This window comes from Olea europaea, unplaced genomic scaffold, assembly GCF_002742605.1.
Source record: "Olea europaea var. sylvestris unplaced genomic scaffold, O_europaea_v1 scaffold383, whole genome shotgun sequence".
NCBI lineage: Eukaryota > Viridiplantae > Streptophyta > Magnoliopsida > Lamiales > Oleaceae > Olea > Olea europaea.
This window is the reverse complement of record NW_019257731.1, coordinates 307,038-327,396: the sequence shown is the minus strand read 5'-3', so window position 1 is coordinate 327,396 and position 20,359 is coordinate 307,038. Positions and strand designations below refer to the sequence as shown.

Below are 20,359 nucleotides of genomic sequence, written 5' to 3'. Positions count from 1 at the left end.
TCCTAAAGTCTATGCACACCCTTAGTTTGTCATTCTTTTTTAATACCGGCACGATATTGGACAACCATTCAACATATCTGGCCATTCTAATAAATCTTGCTTTTAATAATCGCTCTATCTCTTCCTTAATTTCAAAGAGTACATTAGGAGCGAAACGCCTAGGAGGTTGCCTATGAGGTTTAAAATTAGGCTTGGTTGGTAATCTATGGTCCACCAAATCTCTATCTAAACCAGGCATATGTTCATATTCCCAGGCAAAACAATCTCTGTACTCCTTTAATAAAGCGATTAATTCACCACTAACCTCTTGATCGAGCATTTGGCCGACGAACGTTGGGCGATCTTCTCCTTCATTGCCAATATTCACTTTAATCAGGGGGTCTTGTATTTGAGCGTATCCAGGCTTGGTGATCCTTATCACTTCATCGTTCAATTCCCTTCTAGGCACTTCTTCTTCTAAACAATCCACCTTGTTCACTTCTCGGCCAATACTTTGTTCCAACTCAAACAATGCCAATTTGTCTCTCAATGCTTTCAAGGCTGCTGCTTCTTTCGTCTTGTCCTTGTATTCTTTATTGAAAGCCATTAATTTGGCTTTGAAAGCCTGAATATCGACCATTTGTCTTTGTTGCTTACAACTCATTTAAAACTCCTTGATTATTCTTTTGCCAATTACTGGCTCCTCCAGGGCCACTATGTTTGGCCTCATCTGACTGAACATTTCAGTGAGTGCATCTACCGAAAACGGCTCTTCACTCTGCGCAATAATTTGAGTTTCTTCTCCATCTTGGACTACTCTGACAGGTCCATAATTTCCTTCGTACATGAACCTTTCCACTGAGTTTGCTTCTACAACAAAAGGCCTATGATCGGCCTGCACCACCTCTACTTCGCCCTTGTCATTCCAAAAAACTAGGCACTGATGGAGCGATGAAGGTATACAGCGACTTTCGTGTATCCAATCTCTTCCTAATAATACATTGTAACTAGTGGGACCATCCATTACAAAGAAAACGGTGGTCCTAGTAATTGATCCTATAGTTATGTCCAATGGCATAACCCCTTTAGGTGAAGTTGCTCTTCCATTGAAACTTGTCAGGATGATTTCCGTTGGGATCATATCACCTTCTGTCTTTGCGAATTTCCTCATCATCCTAGATGGAATGGTGTTTATAGCTACTCCATTATCGACAAGCACTTTTGCCACAGGTATGCCGTTAACTAGAGCTTTAACGTACAATGGCCTCAAGTGTTTGGTCAATTTCATAGCTGGTCGCTTAAAAATAACTTTTTCGACAGCATCTATTTCCACTTCCTGATTGTCCTCTGTCGAGTTACCCTTTTGTGATAAGTCAACGTACAGCATATCACACTGAGCCTCTGTCTCCTGAATTTCCTTTTTACTGTTTTCTAATGCTTCTTCTTCAGTTACCCAACTTGTGGGAGGAGGCATTATTCTTGGAGGTGATCCATACTTTTTAGAGCAAGGCACTCTCTTCTTCCTTTTGGGCATCCCGTACAGCACGCAAAAATCGAAAGAATGCCCAGATGGTTCTCCCAATAAGTCTATTTCACGAACTCCCTCTCGATGTAATTGCTTCAACAGAGTATTGTACGATACTCCTCTTTTTCTTCTTTCTGCCTCCAGATCGATTTCTTCTTCGATGTCTGTCATACCATCATCTTCTTCACCATTGTAGACCTTTCTAGAAGTTTGGCATTCTTCATATTCCAGCATGCATGCTTCCTTTTCGTTATCCTCCTTTTCTTCTTCTTCCTTCCCTCTATTCTTGAACTCGTTGGCTAGTAAATAGTTATTAGCCACGACAGGGGGCAACGTACCAAACTGAATAGTAAGGGACTGATCTGGATCTTCTCCATCCCTTCTGTCTCGCTCAAACTTCGACCTTCCAGAAGAAGTCTCCAGTAATTCTTCCATAGGTTCACCTGTACAAGTCTCTTCACTGTCTTTGAGAACATTTTGATTGACTGCCTCGAGTAGTCTAGGTGCTTTAGGATGCAACATTCCCTGTTGTTGCCTCATCATTCGCCCGTAGTTCCGTTGAAAACGCTTTTGTTGGGTTCTAGTCATCTCGTTGAAAGGTATCGCCCTTTCAGCCTTCTACTGGAACGAATGCCATACATTTGGTTGGTGAGGTTGCGGTCTGAATGTTCTTCCATTATTTACTGGCCTGAACTGCCTCTCAAAAGGCGGTCTCTTATAGAACGATGCACCCCGCCCTCTGCTAGGCTGAGCGTTTGGGAAAAAACTAGGGCGGTGGTGATACTGTCATATCTCTGGTTTCTCTGCATTTGCACTCACTTCTTTTTGCATCTTGCAAATAAGACGTCTTTGTCCTTTTTGGGCTCCTTCCCTTTGATACGTTCAAAGACGCTGGGATGTGTTCCAGCTTCTTCTTCTCCATCATCTATAACCAACTTGAATTTTGGCAACTTGTATTTGAAACCAGACGTCACCATGTTCACTCCAAGTGGCTGTGGAAAAGGATTTTCATCCACTGCCATCTTCCTCTTATCCTCGAACGTAATTCGTCCTGATTCAATGGCATCCTCTAACACATGGCGAAAAATCAAACAGTTGTTAGTCAAATGTGACCATGCATTATACCACTTACAATATTTTTTACCCTTAACTTGTTCAGGGCTTGGCAATTTATGCTTATCGCTCAACTTTATCTGCTTATCTTTATATAATTTATCAAATATAAGGTCAGCTTTGGTTATATCGAACGAGAACGTTCTAGCCTTTATGTTTTTATCTTTTATATGCTCATCCTTGCCCGACCGTCCAGGCTTAGCCATTATAGGACAAGTATATGTGTCTTCTTTAACTAATTTGGCTAAACACATTTCGGTTTGATCGTAATACTCGTCATTAATGGTATGAACATCAAAATTTGGGTCTCTATAATAAGTCCCCTTGCTAGAACTTTTCATTTGTTCTTCTTCTCTTATTAATCATTCATACCTAATCACGTTCGCGCTCAATTGGAAAAGATCAGGAAATTTCTTGTCTTGGAACTTCTTCTTCAAAGCAAAGTTTAGACAACCTTGAGCGGTTTTGACAAACTCCTTTTCGGGCAAAGGTACAAAACATTTACTTCTTGTTGTCTTGAACCTTTGAAGGAAACCTCCTGCCCATTCGTTTGGCATTTGACGTAGATTCGCCAAATCGGCCAAAGTAACATCAGACTCGGTCTTATAAAACTGAGCGTGGAACAATTGCTCCAATTGTTGCCATGTTTGAATAGAGTTTGCTGGCAAATTGATGAACCGGGAGAAGGCTACTCCTGTTAATGAACTAGGGAACAGCCTCATTTTATGGCAATCAGTTACGTCACCACTTTTCAGTGTGAATCACCCTATGTGTTCTAGAGTAGACACCTCTCCTAAACCGGTAAACAGTGAGAATTCTGGCACTTTATACCCTCTCGGCCATGGATATGCTTGGTCTACTCAATCGGGATATGACTTTGTGTAAGTCGACCTAATGACAGGACGTACTCCAAAAGCCATCTGGTCCTGTACGATTTCCATAATCTGATTCTTCAACATGATGTTGGGGTCATATGAAATTCCTACAGGTTGGTTGACCGGTTGATTTGATTGAGGCCTGATATTTGGTTCTTGATTGGCAACAAAGTTACCATGATTTGGGCCATTGTTACCATTAGCCTGAACATTTATTCCATCATTAACACGTGGGGTATTCTGCCCATTATTTAGGACATTATCTCTTACATTTAGGTTACCTCCCAAGTTAAATGTACCAATGCCACTAGTCTGATTCGGTATTACACCACCCCCCTGATTTGAAATAGAGGGATCAAAAGGTGGTTCCACCCCTTGATTTAAACTTAGGACTGGGGGATTATGCCCCACAATTGTCCTAGTTTGAAAGTGGTTTGCAAGAGGCGCAACTGGCTGATAAATTTGGCCTACTAACTTATTCATTATTTCGTTCAAAGTATTCAGTTGTTTGGTCATGTTGTTATAATGTGCATTCTCATTCTGGGTAAATCTTTCTATATTATGAATACTTCGTAGATTTACCTGTTCAACGACATCTTGTGTGAGTTCTCCGAGTAATGCACGCATGGTTCGAGGACTCAATTCTGTCATTGGTTCGTAACAACTATGATTGCTCTGATTTTGTCCATCTGCTCGTGGAGAGCTATGCTGTTCCTCATATCGCTCGATCACAGACTGGACTCCTCCCTGACTTGCTGCTTCCTTATCGGATTTTTGAGGCATATTGTTTCACCTTTTGTATCTTTAACACCAAACACCAAGGTCCCACTGAGCGTGCCAAATTGTTTCGCGCGGGTAGTCGCTAACAATTAAAAGGGCATCAGACGATTGTGTAAGGAACAAACCTTTTGAGACAAAGTCCCAAAAAGGGGTGTTTTATTGGCGATGACTTTACAATTGGAACTTTAAACAAAATGCCTCCAAGGGGCGCAAGCACACGAGTACTAAAAAGAAATGTTTTAAGTCTAAACTAAGGAAATGAAATTACATATTCTCTGTTTGAGAGTGTTTGATTCGGGGTTCTTTTTGCTCTATGTCTTTTCTTCCTTTTATATTTCCTTGATGCTCTCTTTGTGATCAACCGCTTGAAAACTGCTTGATTGCTTTATAACTGCCCACTTTCTTCATGGTGGCCAACTTATCGTGGAACTGTCGTCTCTAAATGCTACCACTACTCTTTGTCGTTCAACCGTCTTCAACTGAACTTCTTGAATCGTGGAACGTGATAAGATTACCCAATAACTGCTTCGATAACTGTACTTTTGGATAACCATAATATCTTATGTTTGTTAAGATCCTGGGCGATTCGAAGGTTTGGGCGAGAACGGGGTTTTAACTCTGGGCGATTGCAAGGCACTTCATTCGCTCAGATCTTGGGCGTCTTGTAAGTTTGGGCGATGGTATTACAGCGTTCGTGGGCTTCCACTGCATTCATTAATAACCCTATTTGGGCCTTTATCCTGAATTGCCCAGTTGGGCTTCATTCTTTGGGCTATTCGAATTGGGCTGCACTTTTAGCTTGTCAACAGGTACATATTGGCGAAGGCGAGCGTCGACGAGATTATAGGCAGTTGTGGAGGCAGGAGCATTAGTCACAGTGGCAGCACTTGTCGATCTTGAAAATAAAACGGGCAATTAACTGGCTCTTTTTCTGTTCCAAATATGGAGGCCAAGTATTTTGCCATTGTTACATATAAACTATTCAATTGAGTACTGAATCTACTAATTATTACTCAGCTAAGGTTTTAACGATTGATGGATGAAAGTGAGATAAGGCATTGGAGGTGGTGTCGACATTGGGTGGCACTGCTGATGGTTGATTTCTAGGTCGAGGTGAGAAAGAGGAGAGGGTGAGTGGGTGCTAGCATTTGGTTATTTATTTATTTAATGTGATAATTGGAAAGTTACCATTTTACCCTTTTTCTTTTGGTCAAAATTGAGTAAATTTTGATTTTTTTTAGTCAACTAACGGTCAAATGTACCATTCATTTGCATAACAAATGCATATTTTTAAAAGGTTTGGGACTATGAATGATACAAAGTGCAGGATAGGGTAAAATTTGTGAAAAAATATAGGTTAGGGACTGTTGCTGCAATTTTCCCAAATAAGAATTTCAAAACGGTAAAAATAGAAAAAACATACATTTTATTTAATAACTTGAGCTTGCAAAATATTAAATAATATAAATTATAGACTAAAAGGTTAAAATGTTATATTGGCGTGTAACTGCGTGATTAAATTCAAGATCTACTGTGGTTATTGATGCTACTAAAAAATAGTACCTGAATAATCTCGAGCTTGATGATTGAACTTCGAATTTGAATGAATACGAACGATCTTCGAATACCTGAAATAAAGGTAACGAGGTGTGTGCTCGTCGCCCCTCCAATACTTAAGTCACATAGGAAACTTAGTGCATGAGGCTATAAACTAGAGATAATGAAAAACGCACCTCAAGAATGAGTCCATGTTATGTATTGTGTTGATGATAGAGTTCTAGAAGGACTTATCCATATGTGACCCTTATCCTCGTAGGTTAAGGAGTTAGTATTTCATTCCGAATGTTCAACCTTTGTTTGAGTTGAAAGAGTCAAATAAGGTAAGGATTGTGGTCTACGTAGAATTAGTGTTCTCATAGAACGTATAGAAGGATTGGCCCGACCTTGTTTTGGTAGTTTTAGGGGGTATGAAGATCGGGGTTCATGAGAAGTGTTCGAAGTTCATGGATCGATTTCGAGATTGACAAGATCTGGGGTCATCAGTTATAATTATCAATTAAATCATTTTCATCAATTCAGGAGATGGCAGGTGGTAAAATTTGAATTAAATTAAAGTTGATCCATCCATTTAAGATATGTTGAAAGTTCAGCGACCGAAAATGAAATTTTCGCATTCTATAAAGAACCGCTAAAATTGAATACGACATTTCACGCTCTCAGTATTCATGAAGCTTTTCTTGAAACGCCATTACACCTCTCTTGCTCACTGTCGGCACCTACTTTCCATACCATCGCAAATTATTCAGTTGTGTAGATGTGGCTTCGTTTATGATGCCATTGGAATCCTCAATTCCATAAACTCCCAAAACAAAATCACCTCAAAGCCAATCCTATACGCCACAATTATTCAAGCATGCACCAAAGCGCATTCATTTACCATCGGCCTCCAGCTTCACTGCTATATGCTCAAATCTGGCCTAGAAACCGACCGTTTTGTGGGTAATAGCCTTCTTTCTCTTTACTTCAAACTGTGCCCCAACTTTTCCGACGCCAGAAATTTTTTTGATGGTTTGTATTATAAGGATGTTGTGTCTTGGACCTCGATTATCTCGGGATACATTCGCGTGGGAAAACCCAGAGATTCGATTGTGCTGTATTTGGATATGCTTGATTTTGGCATTGAGCCTAATGCGTTCACTTTATCTGCCGTGATCAGGGCGTCTGCGGAGCTCAGGGAGTTGCACATGGGGAGATGTTTACATGCTGTTGTAATTAAATTTGGTTTTGGATTTAACAATGTGATTATCAGCGCCTTGATTGATATGTATGGGAGGAATAACGAGCCCGGTGATTCACTTAAGTTGTTCGATGAAATGCTCGAACCAGACTTTATTTGTTGGACTTCAGTGATTTCTGCGCTGACGAGGAGTGATTTATATGCTGAGGCTTTGCAATTGTTTTATTTTATGCACAGGCATAATGGGTTTTCACCGGATGGGTATACATTTGGTAGTGTTTTGACTGCTTTGGGGAATTTAGGTAGGTTAAAGCAAGGTAAAGAACTTCATGCTAAGGCCATTACAATTGGGTTCTGTAAGGACAATATTTTCGTTGAGAGTAGTTTAGTGGATATGTATGCTAAATGTGGGCTAGTGGATGAGTCCCGGAGTGTGTTTGATCAAATGGAGAAGAAGAATTCAGTTTCATGGTGTGCATTGCTCGGGGGATATTGTCAAAAGGGCGCATTTGAAACCGTTGTTCGGCTTTTCAGAATGATGGAGGTTGATCTTTATAGTTTTGGTACAGTTCTACGTGCCTGTGCTGGTTTGTCAGTTGTGAAGCTTGGAAAGGAGGTACATTGCCAGTATCTGAAGAGAGGTGGTTGGAACGATGTTGTAGTTGAATCAGCCTTAGTTTATTTGTATGCGAAATGTGGCTCCGTGGACTTTGCATATAGGATTTTTAAGAAGATGCCTATTAGAAATTCTATTACTTGGAACTCGATGATTTCGGGATTTGCTCAAAACGGTAGGGGTGAAGAAGCGGTGAGGATATTCAACGAAATGATTCAAGAAGGTGTCAGGCCCAATTATATAAGCTTCATAGGCGTGCTTTTTGCTTGTAGCCATAATGGTTTGGTTGATGAAGGTCGCAAGTACTTCATCTCAATGAGTATGGATTATGGGATTGAAGCTGGAATTGAGCATCATAGTTGCATGGTTGATCTCCTTGGCCGGGCTGGCGAGATAGAAGAAGCTGAAGATTTAATTAAAAATTCGCAATTTAGTAACGACTCATCTCTTTGGGCTGCTCTGCTCGGTGCTTGTACAACAAGTACAAATACTACTGTTGCAGAACGCATTGCTAAGAAAATGATGGAATTGAGACCTGATTATCATTTGAGCTACGTACTTCTAGCTAATGTTTACAGAGCAGTTGGACGGTGGAATGATGCTCAAAAAATTTGGAACAGGATGCAGAAGAAAGGGGTCACAAAAACACCTGGAAGGAGTTGGATTGAAAATAATAGCAGCTCAAGTGTCTCATTTTTGGTGAATTCTAACATTCCTGGAGAAATGTACAATGATGAGAAAACCCTTTCTTTTAATTAAATTACTTTGTTGTTTATTGCTGATGTGGGCGTTCCTGGGGATGGAGAGTGGGTGATCTCGGTGAAGTGGTGTTAGATCAACTACTAGAGGATTATTTTAGAGAAATTTTCAATAGTACCCAGCCCTCAGAAGTGCAGTTGGAAGCAGGTTCAACGGGGGTGACATCAATTCTCACCCCTGAGGAGGAGGTAGATATGGATAGGGACATCGACCGGCGGAAGTGGAGGAAGCCATTAAAGAATTGGGACCTTTTAAAGCCCCAAGGCCGGACTGGGTTTCATGCGGTTTTGTATTATCAACACTGGGATATGTTGGATTCGACAGTCACACAAGCGTTTGGAAGTTTTTGAATCATGGCAGATCACTGCAGTCAATAAACGGCACTATTAGTTCTCATTCCGAAAAACCTACCACAGAAGCAGTTTCTGACTTGAGACTGATCAATCTTTGTACCGTTGTTTACAAATCGATTTTATAGCAAATTGGATCAAGTGAGGTCTACCCTCAATCATCTCTGAGCACTAGAGTCCCTCTGTACAAGGGAGACCGATTACTGATAATGCCATTGTTACTTTTGAATGTCTCCATTTTATGAGTTGGAATCTAATGGCCGCGAGTTTTTGCCCTAAAACTAGGCTTATAACCGAGTTGAGTGATTTCTTAATCAAAATCATAGAGAAGATGGGATTCTTGCAGAAATGGTAGAAACTTTTCTACAATTGGGCCCAAGTAGCCGGGTGGCACGACCTTGAACTCTTTAACAAAGCCTTGGTGGCCAAGCAGGCTTGGCGGTTGTTACAACACTGTGATTCTTTGGCGGTTTTGAAAGGGAACTAGGAAAGTATTACCTCGGGGATTACTTTATGAATCGTTCAGCTAGGGGGTGACTCAACTGTGTAGAGTATTCTTTGGGGTTGAGGGCTAATTCAGTAGGGGCTACGATAGTGAGGGTGGTGGACCATCGATTCATATATGATCGGACCCTTGGTTGCCAAGGCCTACATCCTTCTCACAACAATGGGGAAGTCACCATGGTCAGTGATCTCGGCAATATTTTGTCGGAAAATATGCTATATAGCACAACTAGTGTTATAACATCAATCCAGGTGACTGCAAGTGATGGGACATTTAAATGTTATTCGTTTTTCTCAGTATTTAGCACTAGTAGTGCTAAAGAGTGTTACTCTTTAAAATAGTAACATTAGCCATTTGTGTGATTTTCATCCCAGTGTCACACATTTTTTGGTTTTATTCAAAATATAATATTGTCCTAATGTAATGTACAATTTATATCCAATGCTACTAAACTAACCATCCTTATCTTGTGAGACAAAAACTACAGGAAAAGCCAGACAATTTAGTATCCTTGAGATCGTCAAATTCATTAATATTAATCGAGATATTATTTAATTTTTTGATTAATTAATAAAATTAATGTACTCCTAGAGATGTTGTGGATGAGCATATAATTGAGAGCATCATGAAAAGAAAGTATTGAAACAAAAACATCACTATTCAGCATGTTCTCCTTCCCCAGAAAATTATTCTTATGAAAATCATAGCACATAGCAATATATTTGGACAAACAATTTAGATAATAGAATGAACAATCCTGATAATCACGAGGACAGATTATATCCATCTCTACTAGCTTAACAAAATCCATTACTGGCCCAAAAATATTCACAAAAAAAGCATAATAATAACTTCCTGCCACACCACAATGGGAAAAAAAAAATGATAACAGTAAAATTCCCAGCAAAATATATTATATATAGAGTTTATACGCACGCATAATCGAAATTAATTAAGTTGGATCTCAGATCTCCATCTACTTCTTGCAAATTGAAATGGGCGTGTGTAAATAAAATCAATACATAGGTAGTGTGGTTCTGGTTATTACATCTACTTTCACACTGGTTTCAGTAATAAGCATCAATAATTATCAAATAACTTTGTAATGAACATTAGGACTACGATTAATTGACAAGACGATCAAGAATCTTTGTGAATTGGCTACTGTAAAATCTGTTCTTGAGAGCAGTCTTCACACGAGAACTTCAAGTTATGTTAGAGTCGAGGCATCAATTCGCAGCTTGCTTTTTTGGTTCAGTGTAATCTGAAGCTGGTGCAGGAATTTGAGAGCTGATTCTTAGTTTCTAATGATCTGTTTTTATATATTGATGGAGCCAAAATTATTCTCCTGATCTATTCGGAGATTCCCTTCGAATCATTTGGATAAGGTCCTGCACGACTTCAGACATCAACGGCCTGAATTCTGGCTCCGTCTGCAAAACAAATTCTCGTATTGCAAGCAAAATGTCAGTCGTTAAAGAGAGAGAAGAAAGCTAACTGCAAGTCTGTAACTTCAACTCACCTGAACACATCGGGATATAATGTCAGCAAAGTGTGACACGGATTTAACAGGATATTTTCCCTCGAGAGCAGGATCAACCATCCTCGACAAAGAGTCAATGTCATGAAGCTGAGGGACCGCCCATCTGACCAAAAATTGTTCCCCTCGAATCCGTGTCCTAATCAAAATTAGAAGAAAATGAAGCAGCTGGCAGACAAGGACACATCACCAGAATTCAGAATGATCGTTCAACAATTCTAATACCTGTCATATGACATTCTGCCTGTTAAGAGTTCCAACATCACCACGCCAAAACTGTAAACATCACTCTTCGAAGTATATATTCCCGACTCAAATTCAGGAGCACCATAACCATATATTGTGAGAAGTCCTGACAACTGAGAAATGAAGAGGAACAGTCATTTAAGTGTACTTTCAGGTAGTTTATGTCTATAAAAACATTTTCTACAAAAAGATACACAAGCTTTTGGCCCAAACTCAAGCAACAAAAAAATCTTACCACAAACTTAAATTAATCTGGCTAATCAGGATGATAGATCAAAATTAATATGTGAGCGATCCTTTTTATTTTTCGGTTAGTGGGGAAAGAAAGGGTGGGGGAAATCATTTCGCAAAGGTGCCTGTTCATGACTGCAACAAGGTAAAGCATTTACCACAAAGAACTATTTTAAATTTAAGGTGAGATGTTCATATTTTATGGCATGTGTCATTACACTACAAATATACAAGGTATAAACATTTCTGCATTTACCTTCTTTGTAAAATAGTGATCAGAAAATGATGGCCGGATTGGCAGTATTCTCCCGTTTTAGCTAGTCAAATGATTGTTGAGTTGGATATTGGCCAGGTAATCAAACTACAGCTTCCAAAACTCTTAAAAGTATTTTTGTAAACCTTAAGGGTTTCTAAGTGATAGTTCCAATCACTTTATATCAAAATCAAAATTTACAGATCTATTTGACCAGGATCCAAGTTCCACATTCCAGACCTAAGGAGCATGTATGGTTAATCTTAAAAGTCACTTTTAACTAACTTTTTTTGACAAACCCATTTATGCTATTAGAAGTTACTTTTTAAAATTGTAGCTACTTGAATAATTGGAACTGCACTACATATTTCAAGTTTCATGGCAAATCACTACATATTTGTGCCTCTTATCAACAAATTGATAGTTTCCAATTATCCATCGTGGGATGTACTCACCAATGTTACGACTTCAAAGTTGATTGTGTTTGGGGATTAAGGCATTCAATTGATGGACTGGTAATCACAGCATGAGACAATGTTTATATCATTTCAAAGAGCTATTCATACTAATAGATTTTGCTAAACTTTAGGCTTCAAATCTCAACTTCAATTCACTTGCTAATGCAGTTCAATTAAGCATCTCAAAAAAACCTTAAACCTAATTTGGAAATTTTCCAAAGGCATTTTCAACTTTGGTAATATCAGTGTATTCGAACAAATTTCCTTGAGGTTCTAAAATTACAGGTTACCTGACTTAAAGCTCCTGGTGCTATTAGAGGAGCCAAACCACAATCGGAGACACGAGTAGCAAGTTCATCATCAAGGAGAACATTGGCGGACTTGAAATTCCTATGGATAATAGGTGGTTCACAGACCTCATGCAGATACCTTCATGATAAAAACACAATTTGATACTCCATCGGTGGATATATCAGAATATAATAAAACATGTTAGTGTTCAAGCTACCCTGACAACACCCACCAAGTAGGAGTTGAGGAGGGAAGAGAATTAACAGAAGTACTGTGCTAGCATTTTACAGCTTACATGTTTTGTTAAATCCACCTGACTATTATAACTTCAATAGTGAACTAATGAGAGTGAGATTGATTCAGTTTAACATCTGTTCTCTTAAGTGTTAGTCATGTCTAATATTACTATAATTTTAACATCTAGAAATATATGTTCTGAAGATGACTGTCATTCAGGGAAAGGAAAGCTAACATTGTTTAATGCAGAATTACTGGAGGGAAATTTTATTCGTTCATGCTGACCAGAACTTCAACCCAATTTTGTTTACATGTTGATGTTAAGAACACAGAACCACAAGCTGCTAAGAAACTGTCGTATTCATTTGACTTACTCTAAAGCCCTTGCAGCTCCAAGAGCCATTCTGATGCGGGTATTCCAAGATAAACTCTTCTTAAATTCATCGTCCGAATTCAGAGCATCCAGCAATGTTCCGTTACTGCAATACTCATAGATGAGAAGCCTTTGATCATGCTCTGCACAGTAGCCCATGAGTTCAACCACATTAGCATGGCGAATTTTATCAAGACAGTTAACCATATCGAGAAACTGATCATCCTTCTGCTGGTTGGCAACTTTTTTGTCCAATTTCTTGACAGCGAGCAACTACAGAAGCATAAAAAAGACCAGATGTAAGAACAGGGTACAAGCTTTCTGGTGCCCGAGTTAAAGATTCCTCGCCAGACAGAAAGAGGAATGTGCATGTGGGTAAACCTAACCATGGGAATCAATTCATGGACAAGAAATCTTGGCATTTCTTTGCAGCTAAGAAAACTGCTGGACTATTATATAGCTTCTAAAAGAGCATTAACTGGTATTTAGCCCCTATTTGACAACCATTATTTCAAAACTCTTTTTTATTCTACATATTCATTTACAACAACACATTCACACAATAAAATATTCTGCTCGTAAACCCAAAATTTTTCATTACTTTTGAACAACACATTCATCAAAAAATCAATATTCAAAACTCCATTTTACCCAAATAATGGTTGTCAAACAAGGGCTTAAAAAGAACAAATACAGAAACTAAAGAGAAAGGTACTATAGGAAAATAAAATTCATATTATTAATGCCCCAATAAATTATTGTAAATTGTACCTTTCCATGAGGAAGCTGTGCCCTGTACACATTACCAAGCATTCCTCCCCCAATAAGATTTTCTTCTGAAAAGCTATTGGTGTATTGCTGAAGAGATGCAATTGTGTAAGCCTTCACAGAGGTTGCAGGAAGATGTCTAGTCAAAGATTTCGTTGCAGTTGCTTCAGCTGCTGCAATTGGCTTTACAGTAACTTTCTCTGGTAGTTGAAATGGTGGTGGAGGCCGTGAAGGAGGTGGTGGCGGTGGTGGAGGAGGAGGTGGCGGCGGCGGCAGCATTAATTCTGTTTCAAATCTACTCATGTCTATCTCATGATGATTTGGCTTAGGTGCTCCACTCATCTTTTTGTTATTCACCCCATGCTCACTCCATGGTTTGGGAACCGAACCCACTTCTCTTTGTTGATTCTCTTCATTTGGCCTCAAAACTGCCACCATCGGAGCTGTTTACAGAATTAATACAATCCATTGCACATGGAAAACAACGATGCTAAATAAATTGTAGGATCTACCAAGAACCGAGAAAAAGCCAAATAATATGAATCACCTTTCTCTTTGCCATTGCTAGGTTGGACCGAGGAACCACCATCTCTATGATTCTCTCGGGTGCTTGTAAATGGAGCTATCTCATGGCGCTTTGCTGTTCTGTAAGTTTCTTGCATTTTTTCGAGACATCTTGGCACAAAAAGCATGATTGCTAATACCAATACTATGAACAACAACACTGCTCCAATGGATATCCAAACTATCCTTTTTATCCTTGAAGACCTTTTTGACTTTACAGAATTTGATTCCTTTGTAGCAGAAGGTCCATCGGCCTGTTTTCCATGATCGGCCTGATTTCCAGGTCTGCTTCCAGAAGTTGGTGGCGTTTGTTCGGAACTCGGTCCCAAGAAAAATGGTGGCACTGGTGGTGGTGTTCCAGTGGCAGCTGGTGGAGGTAATGGAGCAATACTGGTGTTGAATGGATTCCCAGCTTGCCTGTATGTTACCAACTAAATTTAGTGAGCAGATGCATATAACATTGTGTACTTTTCAGTAAAATAGAAGAAGGATAAAACAGTATACATCACATAGTTGCTTGGGTTCAAATGAAAGATGTAACATAGCCATAGGCCAGCCTGCCTGCTTCCCATCTCCTCCCAAACAGGGAAAATAGAAGGTAAAGCGCTAAAAAGGACAAGGCTAACCTGAACCAAAGTATGTATACATGCCAAAAAGAGGGGGAGAAAAAAAGTATCAAATTAAATTAAAAATTAAACACTTTTTCTATCTCTTCTGCTATTTCTTTCTCCTCTATACTTCCTTTCCTCTCCCTTTCTTTTACCCAATATGGCAGCAGAAAAAGTATAACTTGCCTCTGTTCGTGTTTCCTAAGAATTTACTGATAATTTTCTTTTCGTTTTCAATAAAAGTCAAACATTAATTTCAACCACACATTCATGACTACTACCCATTTATTATCCACAAATTACTTGGAACCCACTACTGTTCCTTCTAAAATGTTACCAATGATTTTAGATGAACATAGGTTTTCTTCCATCATGAGATGTATTAGCAAAGATGGTAGCATCCACAAAGCATGCCTATAGAATGTGGGAAGTTGCATGATGGGTATGGTTTAATCTAATTACATTGCCATTATCCTTTCTAGAGAAAGTAAATTAAAACTTTTTGGTAGTCGAGCAAAGCTGAAACCAGAACATAAAAATTGATAAATAGTGACTGCGACAAAATAACTACTCCACACCGTTAAATCTTGTGTCAAATAATCCCAGAAGAAATTGGACAATAACAAAAATATAAAAAGAACCAGAAATCATGTATCTCTGGATCACTACTACGAGCTTGAAGAAGTTCTATAATCAAATAAAACGATTCCTCGAATTCATCTACAGAAAACAATCAAATGGCAAGCATCATATATCCCCTTATAAACCAGAAAAAACTTGCTGCTTGTGTTCCCAGTAATCTATGTTTGATTTTTAACTGTAGGCATGAAGGCTTTCTTAGCAGCCAAAGTAAAGAAAAACACTGTGTTCTGATACCATAAACGACAGCTTTGGTGAAGTATGAATAGCACGCCTTTATTTATTGGTAAGGCAGTACATATATACAGTACCTACAAGCCCAAGTATGGAAACAATACAAGCACCAAATCAATGCTATAACAAACCTGTGTGTCATATATGCAAGATAATATCAAGGATCTATTAATGTCAAAGGATAAAATCCCACATCGAATAAAGATGAAAATATAGACAATTTATTAGGGACTGGACCACTCCTCTTAATAAAGTTGAACCTTTAAGATAGAACCCAAGTCTTAGAGCCTGTTTGACAACCATTATTGTAGAAAAAGAGTTTTACATAATAATTTTTAAGAAAATGTATGGATAACAAGTAGGGAAAAGTTTTTGATTTACGTGTAGGGAAAAGTAGGGCAAATCATAAAATAAATTAATGGTTGTCAAATAGCCACTTAATCAAAGCACATTAAACTCCAACGAACAATTCGATCAAATTAAGACTAAAAAAATGAGCACAAAGATTTTAAAATTGGTCTGTTCAAACAAACGACCATCTTGCTAGAGCATGTTAAAAGATAAAATCTCACGTCAAATAAAGATTAAAACATAGACAAACTTATTAAGGATTGGACTACTCCTCTTACCCCATGTCTTAATAATTAAAGCCAATAACTATGGAAAGTATCTTGGTCTATCACAAACAACCTTACCTATACTACACTAAGAAGGCTAATTGCATTCAATGGTGTAGGATGTGCTCCCCCCAACCCACACACATCCTCATTGCTTTCTAAAATCGCCTCAAGCTTCAAAGTTTCTTAGGTGTCAGTGAGAAATCATAACAAACTTTGTCATATATAGGTATATAATTCATATGTCATGCCAACTAAGAGCACAGTTTAGGTTTAATGTAACTAGCGATTCTATGAACAAAAAGAACTAAATTAAACATGTGTAAAAGTCAAAGAGTTAGGTGCAATTTTGTATATATGAGTTAGATAGGTTAGGGTTCGAGCACGGAATAAGGAAGGAAGAGTCGTTGCAATTTCGCTCTCCTCTCACCAAGATATTACTTGAGCGACAAAAACAAAATGCACGTCGCTGGCTTGTCGCCCGGACTTCTCTCGAGCGACAAACCCTTCGCTCGCTTATTGCTGCCCCTTCGCTAGAGCGACAGTGGTACGTGGAAAAACCTAATTCGGGTTTTTGGAGAGTTTTACACGGTCCATACTATCTAAACACCTCCAACCATATATACTCAAGCCTTGCACGATTTTGGGTGATTGTTCATTGTGCCTCTCATTGATAATACATTCATATCATTTCGTGAAGATCCAAGAATATATTCAACCCTTGATTCAATCCATTCTTTCTTAAGATCATCCAACCACAGATTTGGAAAAAACATCAAGGTTTCAAAATCCAAAACACCCACTTCTTTTGTACAACAAGGAAGATACTTTCTCAATTGGAATTTCAGATGCTGCTGAAGATTGAGAAATGGTGGGACTACAAGCGCAGGAAGAAGAACAAGAATTGGTGATTGTTGGACATCCACTTGGAAGAGACAATTGTAGAAAATCGAGAAGTTGGTGGAGTCAACAGACCTTGGGGATTACAGGAAGTAAATCGAAAAATCTAGTAAAGTTAGCTAAGTAGCATCTGACTGCAAGGTTCATTGTTTATAATGGAGGTAACTGGCTTGGTCCCTGAGTTTTTACCTAGTCGGGATTCTCCGTCAACAATTATTGTGTTGTTTACTACTTTCGTATTACAAACTACGGTATTCAAACATAGGGAAATTGATTTGTATGCTTAATCATCTAGAAACTATTAAAAAGTAACTTATTACTTTTAATAGAATAATTCCGCACGTAAAGTCGAACTAATTGATAATCTAGATCCTTCTAGAAAATTATGAAGCAGTATCAAGAGACCATCAAAGGGTATCTAGAACATTTCAGTTTGATATGCAATCCAAGGATCACCAAGAAAAAGATGTAATAAACAATGTGCATAAATAGCCTAAAGAGTCCATGAGTCGTATAAAGCCCACATGGCTTCTGACAAAATTCAAAAGTAAAAGATTCAGACTTAATTAGAGTTTTTAAACAGTGGCACCTACCTAAAAGTGGGTATGCTCAACAACTTTGCTGGTATTGGTCCAGAAAACAGGTTGTTCTCTATATTTCTGTAGGTAAGAGACAGAAAAAAGAGACAAACTAATGGAGGTTGATTTAGAAAATATAAATGATACATGAGTAGATTATGGCTAAGAAGAGTACAAATCTCTTAAGGGAAGATCTTGTAAAACATCAAGAGCTCCAGAAAGCTGATTTTTCTGCAAATGACTGGAAATCAAGAAGTCAGCTTCATTTACATAGACAAAATGGACATGACCAATCTAAATAAGTTGGATTACTTACAGTGTTGTAAGTGATGACAAATTTCTAAGTGAAGGGGGTAACTGCCCGCTCAAATTGTTGCTAGACAAATCCCTGAACAAAGACAAAATCCCACATAAGATGTTGACAACATGATAACCTAATTGTGCGAATAAGTATGCCTTTTTCTTTTTAAAAAGGGATCATACAAATTAACCAAAGCGGTCAAGCCTTCAAAGGAATCTGGAATTTCGCCAGTTAATCCGTTGTTGTTAAGAGACCTGAAACAAACGCTGATTGTAGTTCAAAATGACGCTAAAAATTGGGCACTCAGGGTACAAGACAGCAGATAAAAAAAACTTACAGAGCTGATAGTTGACTAATAGATGATAAAGAACTAGGTATACTTCCGGTAAACTTGTTATCTGAAAGAAAACTGACATAGGTAAAGAAAGACCATCATAATCTCACTTTAGTAGGCATCTGAATAAGCGAAAGAGCCAAGGTACTCGCTGCATGCAATGGTTTCTCAATTATATTTCAGTTACTTTCAAGAAAATGATAGAACGTACAAATTCTGTAATGTAGCAGGAAGCTCTGATGGAATGCTGCCCCCAATAAGGTTGTTACTTAGTTCTCTGCCACAAAATGATGGCAAAATTACCATTATCAGCATGAAGAAGATAAACTCATGCAAGCACATGACAATGCATGTACATATACACTCAGGTACACTGCAATAAGGATTGAAAGAGTTGTACTCACATTGATTTGATAGAAGAAAATGTTCCTAAGCTGTCACCCAATTCTCCGCCCAAATTAGCCCCATTGAGTGTTCTATAGAAAGGAATTTTTTAGCATTAAATTGCAATGGAACATCCACAGGAAAATAAATTCAAGGAAAGGTTCATACATTGAACTTATGGTTGTACCACCATCACACTGGACACCTTGCCAAGCTTCACCACATGGGTCTCCACCAGAAGCAACCCATCCCGGTAGAACAGGTGATTCCAACGCAACATACAAGCTACGTAGTGCAGCAACTAAGCCAGTGTAATAAAATACCAGACGAAAAATGTAAGCATCATTTATATGAAAGGAGCAACAATAAACAAATGGATATCGCAAGCATAATATACGCTTTCTTACACTAGATAGTTGAAACTGATTCCTCAACCTAACTAAAAAAGTGACATAGATTGCTCTCATGAATTGCAATTCTACAGAAATTGAAAATATTATATAATGCACAAAAATTTTACTTAAGTTTCACAGGTTAATAAATATCTTTAAACTATCCAGAAAGACTGATATGTCAAACAATCCAGGAAGTTGAGACCTTCGTTACTCTGTTAATATAAAAATGATGCAACAAAATTAGAAATTGCCATATCTTATTCTTTAAACACATCCTATCTCCAGCAAACAACATAAATAGCTTCTTTATTCGGACTTACCATCATTAGGATTGGTAGCTCCACAAGAGAATCGAATTGCGAAAACGAAAATAAATCCCACCAAAATCTTCAAATTCAGGCAATTTTCTACGGATCTGTTCCCACCCATTGATCCAAAATTCTTCAATCTACTATTTTTCTGTAAATATTATCTGCATCGCCCACATACAGAACACCCTCCAATCTGCACAATGCAAGTGAGTAAAGTTATAAGAGATTAAAGAAAACAAAACTCACTCCCAATTCCGTATCTAATTAAGTCCATAATCCACATAAAAAGCCATGAATCACTGGCAATTGAACACCAAAATGCTCACAAATACACACTTAAAGCAAACAACTTGAGAAAGATTTAAGTAAAGTATGAAAACAACCCATTAAAGTTTACCAAATTTTTAAGTATAAAGTATGAAGCAAACAATGGCGTTCAAGAATGGAAATTGACGAAGACTCTTGACTTCATAAAAGCGGAGTAATTAAGCCAAAATAGAAAGTAAAAGTTAGTAATTTGCAAGTGCATTAAGTACCGAATAATTATCAAAGTTTGAAGAGTAGATCAGGAAACATAATTTTAGAGAGAGAAAAAGGAAAGCCAGACCTTTACACTTAGCTGGAAAGCTGAAATTTTAGAAAGTTGCAGAAAGACGCTCAAACACCTCTCTCTCTCCTCTCTCCTCTCTCCTCTCTCCTCTCTCCTCTCTCCTCTCTCCCTCTACTTTATCTCTCTAGAAAAGGAATCGCAATGTAAACTTGAGAACTTGAGAGTGAGTGGAGTCATCCATAACAATAGCAATCTGTTCAGACATAAGCAGCAGATCCCACGCGCCCCTCCCCCCCCCCCCCCCCCCC

General features: G+C 38.4%; 2 protein-coding genes across 5 annotated transcripts; one reads left to right on the top strand and one right to left on the bottom strand.

Annotated features, from left to right (window-relative positions):
• Nucleotides 1-6,432: 6,432 nt before the first annotated feature.
• Nucleotides 6,433-9,698, top strand: LOC111386979 (pentatricopeptide repeat-containing protein At1g03540). Its single transcript, XM_023011482.1, has one exon. The coding sequence runs from the start codon at nucleotides 6,498-6,500 to the stop codon at nucleotides 8,382-8,384; it is 1,887 nt and encodes a 628-aa protein (XP_022867250.1). The 5' UTR covers nucleotides 6,433-6,497; the 3' UTR covers nucleotides 8,385-9,698.
• A 427-nt stretch (nucleotides 9,699-10,125) lies between these two features.
• On the bottom strand, nucleotides 10,126-20,285 carry LOC111386996 (protein STRUBBELIG-RECEPTOR FAMILY 3-like). Of its 4 annotated transcripts, none has more exons than XM_023011511.1 (17): nucleotides 20,109-20,285; nucleotides 19,511-19,694; nucleotides 18,964-19,096; nucleotides 18,816-18,887; nucleotides 18,623-18,688; nucleotides 18,415-18,486; nucleotides 18,260-18,331; nucleotides 18,093-18,164; nucleotides 17,952-18,017; nucleotides 17,792-17,857; nucleotides 14,184-14,617; nucleotides 13,640-14,079; nucleotides 12,870-13,141; nucleotides 12,258-12,396; nucleotides 11,005-11,138; nucleotides 10,762-10,918; nucleotides 10,126-10,672 (listed from the first exon to the last, which is right to left on the bottom strand). In XM_023011511.1, the coding sequence occupies exons 2-17, from the start codon at nucleotides 19,617-19,619 to the stop codon at nucleotides 10,580-10,582; spliced, it is 2,397 nt and encodes a 798-aa protein (XP_022867279.1). In that variant the 5' UTR covers nucleotides 19,620-19,694; nucleotides 20,109-20,285; the 3' UTR covers nucleotides 10,126-10,579. The 4 variants fall into 4 exon arrangements, with proteins under 4 accessions (XP_022867279.1, XP_022867282.1, XP_022867281.1 ...); XM_023011514.1 differs by having other exon boundaries at nucleotides 13,640-14,064; XM_023011513.1 differs by lacking the exon at nucleotides 20,109-20,285 and adding an exon at nucleotides 20,038-20,102.
• Between the last annotated feature and the right edge of the window lie 74 nt (nucleotides 20,286-20,359).